At 40.4% G+C, this 14,158-nt stretch overlaps 4 protein-coding genes across 11 annotated transcripts; 2 read left to right on the top strand and 2 right to left on the bottom strand.

The window, feature by feature from the left end:
• The first annotated feature begins 585 nt into the window (after positions 1 to 585).
• LOC143377515 (ciliary microtubule inner protein 1) lies at positions 586 to 1,595 on the top strand. Its single transcript, XM_076828821.1, has 3 exons — positions 586 to 953; positions 1,026 to 1,110; positions 1,207 to 1,595. Exons 1-3 carry the CDS (start codon positions 859 to 861, stop codon positions 1,480 to 1,482), a joined length of 456 nt encoding a protein of 151 aa, XP_076684936.1. The 5' UTR covers positions 586 to 858; the 3' UTR covers positions 1,483 to 1,595.
• L(3)72dn (UTP4 small subunit processome component l(3)72Dn) lies at positions 1,519 to 7,204 on the bottom strand. 2 transcript variants are annotated; one of them, XM_076828789.1, is made up of 4 exons: positions 7,084 to 7,204; positions 2,539 to 4,078; positions 1,922 to 2,224; positions 1,519 to 1,860 (listed from the first exon to the last, which is right to left on the bottom strand). In XM_076828789.1, the coding sequence occupies exons 1-4, from the start codon at positions 7,086 to 7,088 to the stop codon at positions 1,744 to 1,746; spliced, it is 1,965 nt and encodes a 654-aa protein (XP_076684904.1). In that variant the 5' UTR covers positions 7,089 to 7,204; the 3' UTR covers positions 1,519 to 1,743. The 2 variants fall into 2 exon arrangements, with proteins under 2 accessions (XP_076684904.1, XP_076684903.1); XM_076828788.1 differs by lacking the exon at positions 7,084 to 7,204 and adding an exon at positions 4,155 to 4,472.
• On the top strand, positions 6,123 to 11,248 carry Lfg (Glutamate NMDA receptor-associated protein 1 lifeguard). 7 transcript variants are annotated; one of them, XM_076828796.1, is made up of 6 exons: positions 6,123 to 6,343; positions 8,819 to 8,889; positions 9,356 to 9,439; positions 9,509 to 9,707; positions 9,774 to 10,044; positions 10,138 to 11,248. In XM_076828796.1, the coding sequence occupies exons 1-6, from the start codon at positions 6,294 to 6,296 to the stop codon at positions 10,495 to 10,497; spliced, it is 1,035 nt and encodes a 344-aa protein (XP_076684911.1). In that variant the 5' UTR covers positions 6,123 to 6,293; the 3' UTR covers positions 10,498 to 11,248. The 7 variants fall into 7 exon arrangements, with proteins under 7 accessions (XP_076684911.1, XP_076684913.1, XP_076684912.1 ...); XM_076828798.1 differs by having other exon boundaries at positions 6,201 to 6,333; XM_076828797.1 differs by lacking the exon at positions 6,123 to 6,343 and adding an exon at positions 7,111 to 7,304.
• Positions 11,249 to 11,513: 265 nt separating this feature from the next.
• Rab10 (RAS oncogene family member Rab10) lies at positions 11,514 to 13,831 on the bottom strand. Its single transcript, XM_076828819.1, has 5 exons — positions 13,244 to 13,831; positions 12,828 to 12,888; positions 12,634 to 12,772; positions 12,457 to 12,546; positions 11,514 to 12,383 (listed from the first exon to the last, which is right to left on the bottom strand). Exons 1-5 carry the CDS (start codon positions 13,368 to 13,370, stop codon positions 12,198 to 12,200), a joined length of 603 nt encoding a protein of 200 aa, XP_076684934.1. The 5' UTR covers positions 13,371 to 13,831; the 3' UTR covers positions 11,514 to 12,197.
• Positions 13,832 to 14,158: the final 327 nt, after the last annotated feature.

Genomic DNA, 14,158 nt, shown 5'->3' with positions numbered 1-14,158 from the left:
TTATCCAGGACTGATTCCCTTGGGAAAATTGCGTTCTCGAAACTCGAAAGTTCCACGCGGTACGCACCTGCCGGCTCCTCGCCGTCACAAAGGGGCCGTGCCGCGGGGAAACTTTATTCTTCCAGTATCCGCGGCTTCGAAAGTGGACAACGGACGGCTCTTCTTCCCGACACGATAAGGCGATCCGATGGGATACATTATTCACGGCGGCCAACGCACAGTGGGGAAATTTTGCGATTTTATGGCCAAAACTGCAGAAATGAAAATTTGGAATTTTACCAATGTCAATTGAGGAACTACATCCGTTTTCGTGGTCAATACCTGAAAACTAATTTTTAATATATAAAATTCGGCACTTTTACGTTCTAATATATGAGAAACTAAATTATCCGAAAAACAGCACTTACCAAAATTACGAACGATAAAGATTTTTGTATTATTTACATTAATACAATTTTTTCTTTGTTAGAGCATGCCTCTGCTACAGTGCGGCAGGGCATAGCAGAAGATAATACAAATAATCAAACAGAGGATCGAAGCTGAATAAAACCTTGTGCAACGGTGGAACTAGACGGGACCCTCCTCCTTGGGGTGGAAACGGCGAAACGGTTGCGGGCACGGTGGACTTTGGCGGGCTGGTTCTAAAATAAAAGCTCAGAAACGTTAGGATGATGAAAGACTTATTAAAATCGCTCAGCGTCGACTCACTTTCGCCAGACCTCGGGTCCCACTGACAAAGGGGTGGGATTGGCTATGGCAACGCATGAAGATATCGAACAAACCGCGGAGGGCTTCTTAGTCGAGTCTTGGAGCTGTTTTCGCTCCTGCGGTTCCTTTAGTGTAAAAAATTAAGGCGAAATGGTGGATGAAACGCAGGAGGCGAGAAAGTCCGAAAAGTCCAGCGTGAAACGTGGCGAACACCCGATGAATCCGGTGACCTTTGATAGTATCTGGTAGTCTCCGCTTCTACTTGCTTTCGCGAGAAACGACTGGGACTTTAATCGATCGCCGTCCACGTGTTTCAGTAAAGAAGTGATTCTGCGAGACAAAGTGTGCCGACGCCGGTGGCCCAGAAAGTACGAACACCTGACGGGTGAATTGTTTAAAAAGGTACCGCGGCAGATATTCGAGGGGAAGGCGCGGCGCAGTATCGCCGGTGTGCACCATCACGAATTTTAATGTGCCCCACGGTGTCACTGACCGTAGGTGCTGGCCGAAGAATGCAGAAAGGAGGGACTTCCGGCGGACACTTTCGAACGCAGACCGGCGGAAGATGCGATTAAGCGTTCACCGATTCCTCTGAAACAGTCGCCGTCCGTTCCCAGAACGACATCCGGGATGGTGGGCCTCCGATCATCCCGGCCCGAGCACAATCTCGAGTTCACGGGTCGTTGGTATATTTCGCCGAAACGGACACTCGAGCCACCCGTCGGAGCTGGTGAATTTCGCGTCACGCAACAGAGATTCATCTACCTCGGTTAAGGAGGGCGCGTGGTATTAGGACAATACTAATCAACGTACATTTTGTATAGTTTTAATATTTTGTCATTTTTTTTTTACTTTAAAAATAAATTGTGGTCTCGTACAAATACAAACAGCGCAATGGGGGGTCGAGTGTTTTCGTGATTATACAATATTTTCAAGTAGGACGTGTCGCGATGGGGAACGCGTGTCGATAGCTTTGTACATAACATTCAATCCCATCGGTAAAATAGGAGCGCGCCCGCTCCGTTCGCTGGGTATTTACATTCCGAACCATTTCTGCTTTAGGGTCGGCGGCAGCTTCTCCGTCAAAGAGATCGGGTTCACTTCCACCGCTACCATTTCCTCGTCGTTCAACCAGTCCAGATAAACGAGGTGCTGTAAGGAGCATCGATGAAATCCGTCTGCTTTATTCTAATTTTCTAAATATCGAAATTACCTTGTATTTCTTGAGAACCTGGAAAGCTTGCTGGGACTGGGAGCTCAGAACGGAATTACTGTCCTCGGTGAAGTCGCCGTTCTCGCGCCTCGGGATCTTGGCTTCTTTCTCGGGAAGCTCGTTCGATTTGTTAATTACGTACACTGTCGAGTCGTCGTGCATTATAATGATGTCCTCGTTGCGCGGGTCGAATATTATGTTCGTTATTGGGAAGGGCCGCGCCAGCCATTGCTTGGGAAGTCTACTTTGCAAGTTATTCGAGAACTTCGTGTACTGCCTTTGCAGAATGTTATACTCGACGATCTGAAATTACACCCGGCGATTAAGCGTGGAGGGTGGCTACCACTAAATGCGAAAAGCTTTATAGTTTTTAATTTTGCTCGTCGCATCGCAGTGAAAGAAAGTTATAACGGCAATTTACTGCACGCTGTATAGGGAGGCGGAAAGTGCAGGGCTATAGATGGATTATGTGTTCTTTATGGTTGACGTAATTATTATTAACTCGTCGCCCTGTGACGGTATGCTCTTTGGTGTAAGCGAGGCTTTAATATCTAATGATTAAAGGAGGCCTTTACTACCTGATGTACAGACTGAATGGACGAGCTTCTTTTACTTACCTTGTGATCGGAGTATACGACTACTAAATTCAGAGTGTCTTTCTGCACTGCCATAGCCGTCGGTGGACAGCTGTATTTGGGTAATAACCATGCCACGGGCGTGTCAGTACTCACGGTTTCGCTAACATTATATACAGCGATGCTGCCTTGACGATCGGCGCACACAATATATTTACTATCGGGGGAAAAGCACACGAGTCCCACGTTCACTATCGATTCCTTGTTCGTGTGGAAAGAGCCGAGGTGCCTCAAGTGCTTCTTCTCTACTTTATACAAAGTCACGGTGTTCTTCTTCCCGTCGTTGTTTATCGTCGCGAACAACTTCCCGTTCGGACTGAACAACATTCTCTGTATTCTGGTCGCGGTGATATCAGTGTCGTTTCGCGATAACTGTGCATCTCCCTCGACGACGTCAAAATTAAAAACTCTAATGTGGCTGTTGGTCGAATATACAATCGTTTTAGCGTCCTTGTTAATAGCGCAGGAAATAATGTTCTCGTCCCTTTTCGTTTTCAGTTGCAACAGTTTTATAGGCTCCTCTTCTAGTTGGTGGAACATGCCAGGGCGTATCGACTCTGGAGCTGCCTTGGCTGGGGAGCCGAGCCTCCACAACTCAAGGAAATTCGTGTATCTTAACAGAATGCACCTAGACTTTCTACAAACAATAGCGCACGGCAGTTGAAGCAACGGTGGGTATTTAACGAGGATCTTAGGAGGATAACTCGACTGTGCTAGATATCCGTCTACACCTGCCGAATATAATTTTCCGTCCGCATCTACCAAGGCTCTCACGTCGTGGGCGTGTAACCTCCTCTCAATTCCTTTTACCCATTGCGCTCTGCCAGTAGACTTCATGGTTATTTTGCAGAAACTCCTGACTACAGGGTCAACGCCAGCGCAATATACGATGTTCATATCGTGAGATAACGTAACAGCTAATATGTCAGCGGTATGACTTTCGTGCGATTCGATTAGAGTACCTATGTGAGGGTCCCAGAATGACAAACAACCGCGAGAATCTCCCGAAACTATAATGTTATCGTCTGTGACTGCCAGGCACCATATAATGGTTTCCTTCTTCGCCTCTTTTCTAGAAGTTGTCATCTTATGAATCGCGTGACCCGATATAGCGCTCCAGACCCTTATCGTGTCAGTGGAGCCTGTGTAAATCATTTCCCCAGTGTTGTCCCACTTAATACAAAGGATCCTTCCCTTCTGTTTGTCGAAGATCCTTTCGTACATCAACGCATCGGACGTTACGTTAAAGGTGTTGATGTACCCGTCTTCCGTACCTATCGCTAGGCAAGCTTTTTTGTGGTTCACGTCCATACACCAAGCTGCCCCTCCGGTAACAGCAACCTCGTTTCGAATAGACAATGTTGTCAAGTCGTACTCCACTATCATACCATGGAGGCCGGTTGAGAACAGCCTTGGACCGATCCATAGAATGCTTTCCACGGAGTTCTCTGGGTGGCCGGCTAGTGTACACTCCACGAAGGGTGCATTACCAACGTTCCACACTTCAATCGAATTATCATTTCTGTGAAATAATAGTAGACTGCGTTAATACAACGTATTTCAGATTTTAATGGCAAGTGTGTATCAATGAAGCTAACCTCGCGAGTGCTAGTTTTCTCGTTTTCGGTTCGTAAGATAAACAAGTAACAGATCGGGGCTCAAGGTTATAAAACCTAATGTTGTGTACTTTACAAGTCGACATGATTTATTGGAATTCTTAAGATCATTTACAACAATGTTGTTAATTTTATTATACAAACTATACTACACACTAGAAAACATAACCACAACTGTCACGCACGTGGACACCATAAGTAGGGCTGTTTTATTTTTTATGGTGGTATCAGTTTTGAGCAGTCATATTTTAATTTCTTGTTTTGGCTTTGGCTTAGTTCTAGGATTTTAACTTTACCCTATATATATATTGTTCATCAGTCGCGTCACGATATTCAGTTAATAATTTCAATTTGAGTAATGTTTTCTGTCTGTTTCTAATCTTAACAATGTCCATTTACTAAGTATCAATTTATATAGTGGATGAAAAAGTTTCCAAGAATTCGACTGTAAAGCTTAAGTATAAATATGAATTTATCGAGGTTAGTTGCCGGCTCATATTAAATATTTAACTTTATTATTCAAATCGAAAAGTTTTACAAGAGACTATACATTAAATTCCTATTCAGATTAAAATTCATATTACATGGCTCAGTAAAAGGTAAGTAAATATTTCCAATTAATTTCAACGAGAATTATTTGCTATTGGTAAGCTTCATGCAGCAGTTGCAGCTATGCTGTCGAATAAAGAATTTCAAATAGTAATAAAAAGCGCGCCATTTTTTTTGGCGCGCACTGAAGCGCCCCCAGTAGTCGACTCTTTCGTAAAATTTAACGTGTAGAGGCAAATGATCGTGCTACTTCGTAAATGAATTGTTTGCTGCTGTCACAAACGAAAATTAATGCATTCTTGCATTGAACGTTTTACTACAGAGTGAAGACATATACGTCGTCACATTCTTTAGAATCTGCGTCACAGAAAAAGATCGCAGTCGTTTGACTCGCGAAGGAATAAAGGTAATTATGCTTGAATCGATAATGTTGAGTGTGACACGAAAATGGTAAATGCCACAAAATTACATTGCGTGATAAGTCTGTCCAATCACAGACGAGGTTAAGGATACTCCTATATGTACCTCGTCTGTGGTCCTATACCTGGTCTGTGATCTTTCACATATGAGGTAACGAGTGTGTCCTTTATGACCGATCGTGGTATTTAGTTTTAATTTTTACCGCTGATAGTGTTGCAATCTCATTTCATTCTTAATAGATAACGTTAGCGGGGTCATTACAATTATCCAAAATTTACATTGCATTCAGTTTAATACCTCGCCTCGGATTAATCTATGTAATCAGATATTACTACAATCAGGGAATGAATTATGAAATTTTTCAAAATTGCTTGTACTCATTTATTTAACTGTTGTATTTACAATTAGAGCCTACTGTTTATTTGAAATAAAGTAGAACAGACGTATGACAGAGAAAAATCGATTGGGCTAGTCCCTCTAACGACTTCTCCAATAGTTTCATTGATTAACTCTACTGTGTCAATATCAACAGGACATTTGTCCATGAGAAATGATTACGTATAATTACATAATAGCAAACTAGCAAGTGTTTGACGTTCCATAATAAAACGCAACTGTATGATTATTCTCGTTTTCTAACGGAGAGGTTCGGGTTACGCTTTGTCATGTCGATAAGATTTTACGGACAGCGGAAAATATTTTTCCGCGAAACGAAATGTATACGATACTGTAAAGAAGTACACCACATTATATCTCAATAAAACTGGGTAGGTACACCGACAAGCACTGTGAAAGTACATATCTCAGGTTTATCGTAATATTATTGCCTTATCTAACAGAGGGAAGTATTAAAAGAGCAAATTGTGGTTAGCGCACTACTACTTGAAGTAATACAGTTACACCAGTTACTCCTGGACCATAATACTAACACATCCAGAAAAAATTATTTCTTTCACTACTACATATGTACAAACGAATTTCCGGTACTATCATAACAGTAGTCACAACGCGCAGTCGTCCACCGAAATCTTCTGGATATTGAAAAGATTCTAAAGAAAATTCGAAAATCGATCGCGTGGCATTCCAGCACAGACGGAGAACGCGTCGAAGCTCGTCCCTTAATATTACACAGAATTCATAAAAGTGCTGGACATGTTTCAAGAGTACCGGGAGGAAAGAGTGCACATTACAGACAATTCAAGGTAACTGCTTCATTTACTAAGAAATATTATTTTTACAATTGGGCGAGAGTAGGCTTAAGAATATACCGATAACATTCCATGCAGCTGCAGTCACGTATATATCTGGGATCGAATCTAATTTTATAGAAAAAATATTCGACACGGATGTTGATTGACACGTTTAATGAGAAATGTAGTATAAAGTACAGTATTACACGCAGTATAGTGCTTTCCTATATCTATAAGGTAAACAACGAGGATTATTATAAAGATATCTCAACGAATGTGTCATTAATATTCCGAATCTTATACGTAGCGGATGTGTCATCTATTTTATCCTTATCTGCATCAGATATGTCAGAGATTTCGCTCCGTATAGGGTGTATAAAAAGCAGTGGCCACTGCTTTCAAGAGTGAATCTAAGGCCGTCTGTCCACGAAACGTCGCGTCATAGACGCGTACGCGTAGAGATCAATCGTACGACGCATTGATGTGCATTTGTCAAAATGTCTGGCGTACGATTGGTCTCTACGCGTACGCGTCTATGACGCGACGCTTCGTGGACAGACGGCCGAAGCTTTTGTTACGAATGTCTGCTGATTCAGAAGTGTGGATTCGCCCGTGAAAGCAGTGACCGTTACATTTTATATACCCTGTATATTGTGTTTAACACAATGAACGGAGTGAACAACATTCCGTGTAGCATATCGCGCACGCGCGGATCGTATTGAAGCAACTGTGTTCTCTTATATACAACTCACTTCATATCAGTTACTCGCACGAGATTTCAGTCGAAGGTTGATAAGTGGGGATCGTGACATCCTTGCGTTGTGCAGTGTTACGAACGGCACGTACATACGGAACTATTGCATTTGCGAGCGTAAACGACGTTAGTGCAAACTCGGCCGGCCGATTACCAATTCTTAAGCAGCCTCCGTCCGTGTCTCGCCGTTTAAGGATCTTAAACCGCACTCCGAAATAGGTAAATAGATCTACCTTGTAACTCGGCGCACGAATGTGGTTATCGACAGGGGCGGATTTGCAGACCTGGCGCCCTGTTAGATATTGTAATTTAAAAGAGTTGACGCAATTATACAATTAATTCGATGTGATGACTCACGCACGAGTTATTGCTAATTTGCTACGTGAAAAAGAAAGTGAATTATTTTGCAAATTGCCTCAAGCCTCTGTATTTAAAGATCACCCGGTCGAAGCAGCGAAAATAAGAAAGTGGTCCTTTTATTCGCATATTAAGCAAGTAAGCATACATCCCACAAAATTTGCAGACTGCTTAGCCTACGTGCAAACCGCCCCTGGTTATCGATTGTAACCATTTCCAGAAACTGCGCATGACGCATTCAATTGACGCGTAAAAGTGGTAACGTGTTTTTTTTCGGTCTACCACTTTAGGATAGTGACGAAATTTCACTGCACCAATGCGATAATGTTTACTGAAAGTTACACGAGCTAATGAATAACGCCCCATCCGATTCCAATGCGGGAAAACAGTTGTCGCGTAAGTCGCGTTGTCCCGTTACCGTTTCACAACGTTACGACTTGCTTGCCGTACTAACTGGAACCATGTCACACGTTACATATGTACCTCTCAATTTCTGTTACTACGAAGTTCCAGCGATACTGCTTAACTTAACGTCGTCCTTCACGTTGCCCTCTTTCCTCCGCTTGTAACGCGAGTCGCGAAAAACGGTTCATATTGCCTTTGACGAGAAATTTTTTTTAAACCGCAACGGCGAATTAGAAGCGGCGCCAGTACGAAATTGAGATTGTATATAGATTAGATTTTCTTGTAATTATTAACTGGTGTTTCTAGTACCTTTTTCAGCAGAAGTTAACGTCAGAAACAAATGAACGTTGAATGTGCTCATATTTATAAGACTCGAATGTATTATTTGTATTTCAATCTATAATGCTTGCTATGCATTGCATTGCTTATGAAATGGCATATAAGTATGAGCACTTCACACGGTCTAATGATTCAAACTAATAATTTCAGGTATACTCCGTAATATCTTATGTAGCACATGGTGATTCATTCATTTTGAGATAAGATAATATCACCTGACAAACCCCTCAACACTTTTGTTTAAGTATTTCTTACATAGGATCAAATATATAACAGCTTATGTTTCGTTGCTGTTAGATTAGCAACTTGTCACGCCTTTCATTAGGAATGAACATGTTCTGGTTTTCTTTCCAGAAGTTACATGAAATTAGTTAATATAATTCGTGACACTTCTTTTTATTAATGTTTTAGTTTCTGTTGTCGGGTCAGATATACTGTATGTTCTTACCTAGGATGTTACATTTGGAAGTAAACTGTTCTAAGCTTACGAAAATAATTTTTAATGCATCGGAAAGTAATTGTTTTCAGTAATTTCATGTATCATCAGAATCTTAAGGTTCCTGACACTTTCATGCGCTAATGCTCCATCGATGTTGTTTTCGCAACAGTGGTAATAATAGGTTCTTTTTCAGTTTAAACAAAAACCAAAAGATGGCAACTGGGCACGGTGCACCTGGTGCAGGATTTTATCCAGGACAACAAGGTTTAGATCTTTATTCTATGTTTTACGTATTGTCTGTCATATACATTACTTACAATCTTCGATATGTGCAGTCGAATATTTAGCAAACTGCAAGCACCCACGATGCTTGTTTCAACTGGCAATCATCGCTCTGTGTCATCTACAAGCGTATTCAGGCTTCGCTCATTATTTATGACTGTTAACAATTAATGGAGAAGCGATAGTATTTGCATAGATTTTTGTGGAAGGGAGTTGAATGTAACATGGGAGTATTGTCAGTGTAATTTATATCACTATCAAGTGATATTCGCCTGTAAATAAAATTAGAAACTAAAGAAAAGAATGATAACAACGTTCGGAAAGGCTATGCACCGATACTTAGTGGCTGTTTTTTAAAGCACAAAATTTTGTGGACATCAATGCTGAATTTAGAGTGTCAATTTTATCCCAGCGCGATGTTTTATGTGTTGAAAATTCGACTGTGCAGGTTACCCTCAACAGAATCCAGGGTATCCACCTCAAGAAGGGTATAATCCAGGATATCCACCTCCTTACGGAGTAAATCCACCAGGTTGGTGTAACATTATCCTATGCTTCTCATTAGAATAACAATTCCCACTTAAGACGTACATCCATCTAGGCGTTTTTGTAGGTCCTGGTTTTGTTCCTCCTCCGGGTCCTCCGCCTTACGGACAAGCACCACCGCCGCCACCTGGTCCGATATTTGGAGCAGGGCCACAACCAGGCATGTACGGGTCAAATTATGCAGAAGATTCTATGCAGGACGAGGTGAAAGGATTTGACTTCAATCAGAAGTCTATCAGAAATGGATTCATCAGGTTAGTATTATCGCTAATAGTATTCTGCTAGATTTGTCTAACCGTAACTTTGAATCTCTCTTTCAGGAAAGTTTACAGCATACTGATGTGCCAGCTTCTGATTACTGTATCAATGATAGCGCTATTCCTTTATCATCGTCCTACCAAGTTATGGGTGATGAGACACCCAGAGATGTTTTGGATTTGTTTTGTTGCTGTTATAGTTCTGATTATCGCCATGGCTTGCTGTACTAGCGTAAGACGAAAAGCTCCCATGAATTTTATATTCCTGTTCTTGTTCACATTGGCTGAAGGTTTTCTCTTAGCTACTGCTGCTTCTACATACAATGCCGATGCGGTAAGGATTAATAAATATGAATCTGTTACATTACATAAATTTTACGTTAGGTAGAACTTTTTATTGTAACACGTTTCTATTAAATATTTACAGGTACTGTTGGCCGCTGGGATTACTGCAGCCCTTTGCTTTGCACTCACGTTGTTTGCATTTCAAACGAAATTCGATTTTACTGGGATGCACAGTTTTCTATTTGTCGCATTGGTTGTTCTTATGATTTTCGGAATAATTGCGATGATCTGGCACGGCAAAATCATGACCTTAGTGTACGCATCACTCGGGGCCCTGCTTTTCTCGTTTTACTTGATCTATGATACGCAAATGATGATCGGCGGCTCACACAAATATTCAATCTCCCCGGAAGAATATATTTTTGCGGCGTTAAATCTGTACCTGGATGTTGTCAACATCTTTTTGTACATTTTGACAATTATTGGTGCCTCGCGAGATTAAGTACTCTAAAACTATTCCTTTCCCTTTTTCTATCAATCGCTAAAATGCTTTAACTTCAGATAGTATTCTGTTTTGATTCTCTTGACTTTGCGGACAGTGTATTATAGATGAGTAATGAAACATACGAACGAAAAATATTGGCAGCGAATAAAGCATCAATTTCTAGGAAATAATAGATTTTACACGTTTTTCAAAGTATATAGTCGACACAGGAAGTGCGGAGAAATTATTGTTTAAATGTTCGCCCTCTAGTCTTTTAAGCGAAACAAAATAATTCCTATGCTTACTGAGTAAAGTGAGCTAATCATTATTATAGTTAAGAATATAAATAGGATTACGATAGATATAAACGCATAATTCACGTGTCTATTTATCCTTCTTCATTTCATTCTTTTTTCCCCCTTTATATCTATTTTCTTGTTTGAATAAAGTATTACTACTTTCATCGTTGAAAAGAAGTGCAACTTGTTTTGTAAAAAGAATTGGTTTCTTTGTTTGCCGTATTTTATCGTTATACAAAGAAGCTCTTTACATCCAATAAATAATTGGTCGTATTGTGAATGTAATATGTAACATCAAATATGGCTTAATGATATTAATGTCTGTATTAGACAATAGTCTTTTAATGTTTGAATGTTATAACTCTAAATTATCCTAATATTGCGTACATATAATTATTCGTTGTGTTTAGAAATAGGATTACTGATATGGTCTGATCAAGTTTGCATAATAAAATAAATATTTCGATGTATGGAGGAACATCTTTATTTATTATCGTAAAGATTTGAGGCTACTTTAATTAATCATCCATGATTTCACACGATATAGAATAATTTTATACACATTGTTAATACACTGTTAGATTAGAAGAAAGATAATCGATTATATATACATTATCGAAATATACAAATGCTAAGTCTACTGTCATAAATACAAATATATGGTTATACAAGTTTTATTGCGAAGTTCTCGTTATACTTTGTACTTATTTCGTGGGGGTGAATAAAAGGCAGTGATTTTCGAAATCGTGAATATTTATATTTGTAGTAAATTAGTCTTACACAAATAGGATAAAAGCTCCTTGGTCTTAAGCTTCCAGATTTTAACTTAAGATGTAAATAAGCATATATAGTGCAATGTCCGTATGAAAAAGCATTCAATGTTCACATAGATTTTATAAGCCCACATTCATTCTCACTCTTCTCATTTATGGTAACAAATTGCAGCCTCATAACAAATAAATTGTTCCTAGTCGGCTTTGTTCGTGCAACGACGCATGGAGTTCCTTATGGAAAGCAAAGCTCCATCAGCAGCGCGGATTACTGATTTCTTATTTATAAAACCTGTGATAGAGCTTTAATGTTTGTATACATGCAATAGACACATTTATAAATACAATCATATATGTGACAAACAGCGCTTATAGCCCACCCTTTAAACCCAGGTATAATTAAAAAACTTCACTCTTAAATCGGGAATATAAATCTTTTTCGTATGTACTTTGAATTAAACGTAGGCACCTTCTTTCTAATCAGTACTGTCATCAAATATGCTGAATTGAATTTGATTAGGCAGTGTCGTGAAGAGTTTAATTATACTATTATGCTTTAAATTATGCTCTAAATCTATCCACAAATCTATTTTGAGTGGCACGAGCTGATATATAGTTTATTATGCGCCAGTGAAATAAATAATAAAAATTAGCAGCACCGATTAGAACTTCTTTCCACCCTTCGATCAACTGTTACTCTATCAGGAGCATCTTGAGGTTCCTTCCCATGCGTCTTTTCCAAGATCGCTTCGGCTAATTCACTAAATGCACGATCGATATTGATGTCAGCTTTCGCGGATGTCTCCATAAATCTGATTCCATGCTCTCTTGCTATCTGCAAGGAGCAGCGGCCGATTAGTTTATACATTCGGGCGTGCAGAAAAATTTCGGAGCTCTGAATACCTTACCGCTTCTCCTCTTTCTGTGCTAACAACACGCTTCTCTTCCATGTCGCTCTTATTTCCCAGTATCATTTTCTCCACGTCTTCGTTCGCGTGCTACAATAATGATACGTCCAAAGTAACATAAACAGCTGCGGAGCATTCCTATCTCTATCCGATAAAGAGATTTGAGAAAACACTTACTTCGTCGATGTTTCTCAACCATTTAACAATATTCTCGAATGTTTTCTCGTTAGTAATGTCGTAAACGAGCATGATACCCATAGCGCCCCTGTAGTACGACGTAGTGATGGTATGGAATCTCTCTTGTCCAGCTGTATCCCTGTAAATACATAGATTAAGGTTTGTTTAGAAAGATTTACTAATGCACAACTTACCATATCTGTAACTTGATTTTCTTTCCTCTTAATTCCACTGTCTTGATTTTAAAATCGATACCTAAGCGACAAAAAGCACAGTATTCATCTGTGTAACAGACTTCACAATCTATTAACATCTATTTACATATAAAACATTCAACTTTGGCAACAAATGAAAAACAATTTTACACGATCGTGTATTCGACACCTGCTTGATACGTATAAAAAGAAAAAGAAGAGAAGCGGCACTCCAACACCGAACTACTCATCGTTCTTCGAATAGAGTACCGCATATTTTCATCGCACGATACTGCAATTTCATCTTGGCTGCATAACCTACTGTGCCGAATGAATTTGCAGTGTCGAACGATCCGGTTCGCGAAAATGCGCCCGTCGTACGGGGAACGATTATCGTTCCGTAATGCTTCCCTTACCTATGGTGGAGATAAACGTCGTCGAGAAGGCATCGTCCGAAAATCTAAACAATATACAAGTCTTGCCGACCCCGGAATCGCCGATGAGCAGCAACTTGAACAATAGATCGTACGTCTTTTTCGCCATTTCACTGTTGCTTCGCGTTAACGAGGCGCCGAGAGGAGGAAAAAGGGTCGAACCTGTGGAGCACGATTAGCAGTTTTTCCAGACGACGTTTCGAACATCGAACGCTCTGAACGATTATAGGTTTCAAGGTCGGACGAGGGCGCGTCTCGTCGACGTACAACGGTGCCTCGTTAACGACGGGAAAACCGGTCACAGGGGCTGACTATTAAAAGACAATACGTCACACAACAGAGTAACACGCAGAAGCATCGGGGTAACTTTGCACTTTCGGCTCTCGCTGTGGTGAATGAGTGAATAAGGAGATACAGATATCGGCTAAGCAACAGCGATTCCTGGCGCGGCTTCTTTCTCCACCGTAATTAGCGGCAATCGTAAAACTGTGCCGGGTTCAACCGCAAATATCCTATCTACCACGGGAGGTCACCACCACTGCAACATTAATTTAAAATTACTCTCACGCTATAGGGCACGTGCACGCAGGGCTGTGTATAAATTTATTGCTTATTTCATCGATTCTGTGCTATTGATTTCTACGCAGAATTCCACTCTACTTCGTATTGATGTATGCTGAAATTATACATAAAGGGACGCTCTACGGAGCAACATGTTTTCTTTGTATCCGAGATAATTGTTATGTCGATAGTGGCCTGAGCTACTAGAAAGCAATTTCTCTTTTATAAATATTGTTTGTAAGATATTTACATGGTGGATGTTTATCTAAGTTTGGTACACTTGCACGCGGCACGAAAATGCATCGACTGATTGCATTCAGTCACTCGTAGATGCAT

The sequence above is a fragment of the Andrena cerasifolii genome, chromosome 16 (assembly GCF_050908995.1).
Source record: "Andrena cerasifolii isolate SP2316 chromosome 16, iyAndCera1_principal, whole genome shotgun sequence".
Classification (NCBI taxonomy): domain Eukaryota; kingdom Metazoa; phylum Arthropoda; class Insecta; order Hymenoptera; family Andrenidae; genus Andrena; species Andrena cerasifolii.
This window is presented reverse-complemented; position numbering and strand designations above follow the sequence as displayed.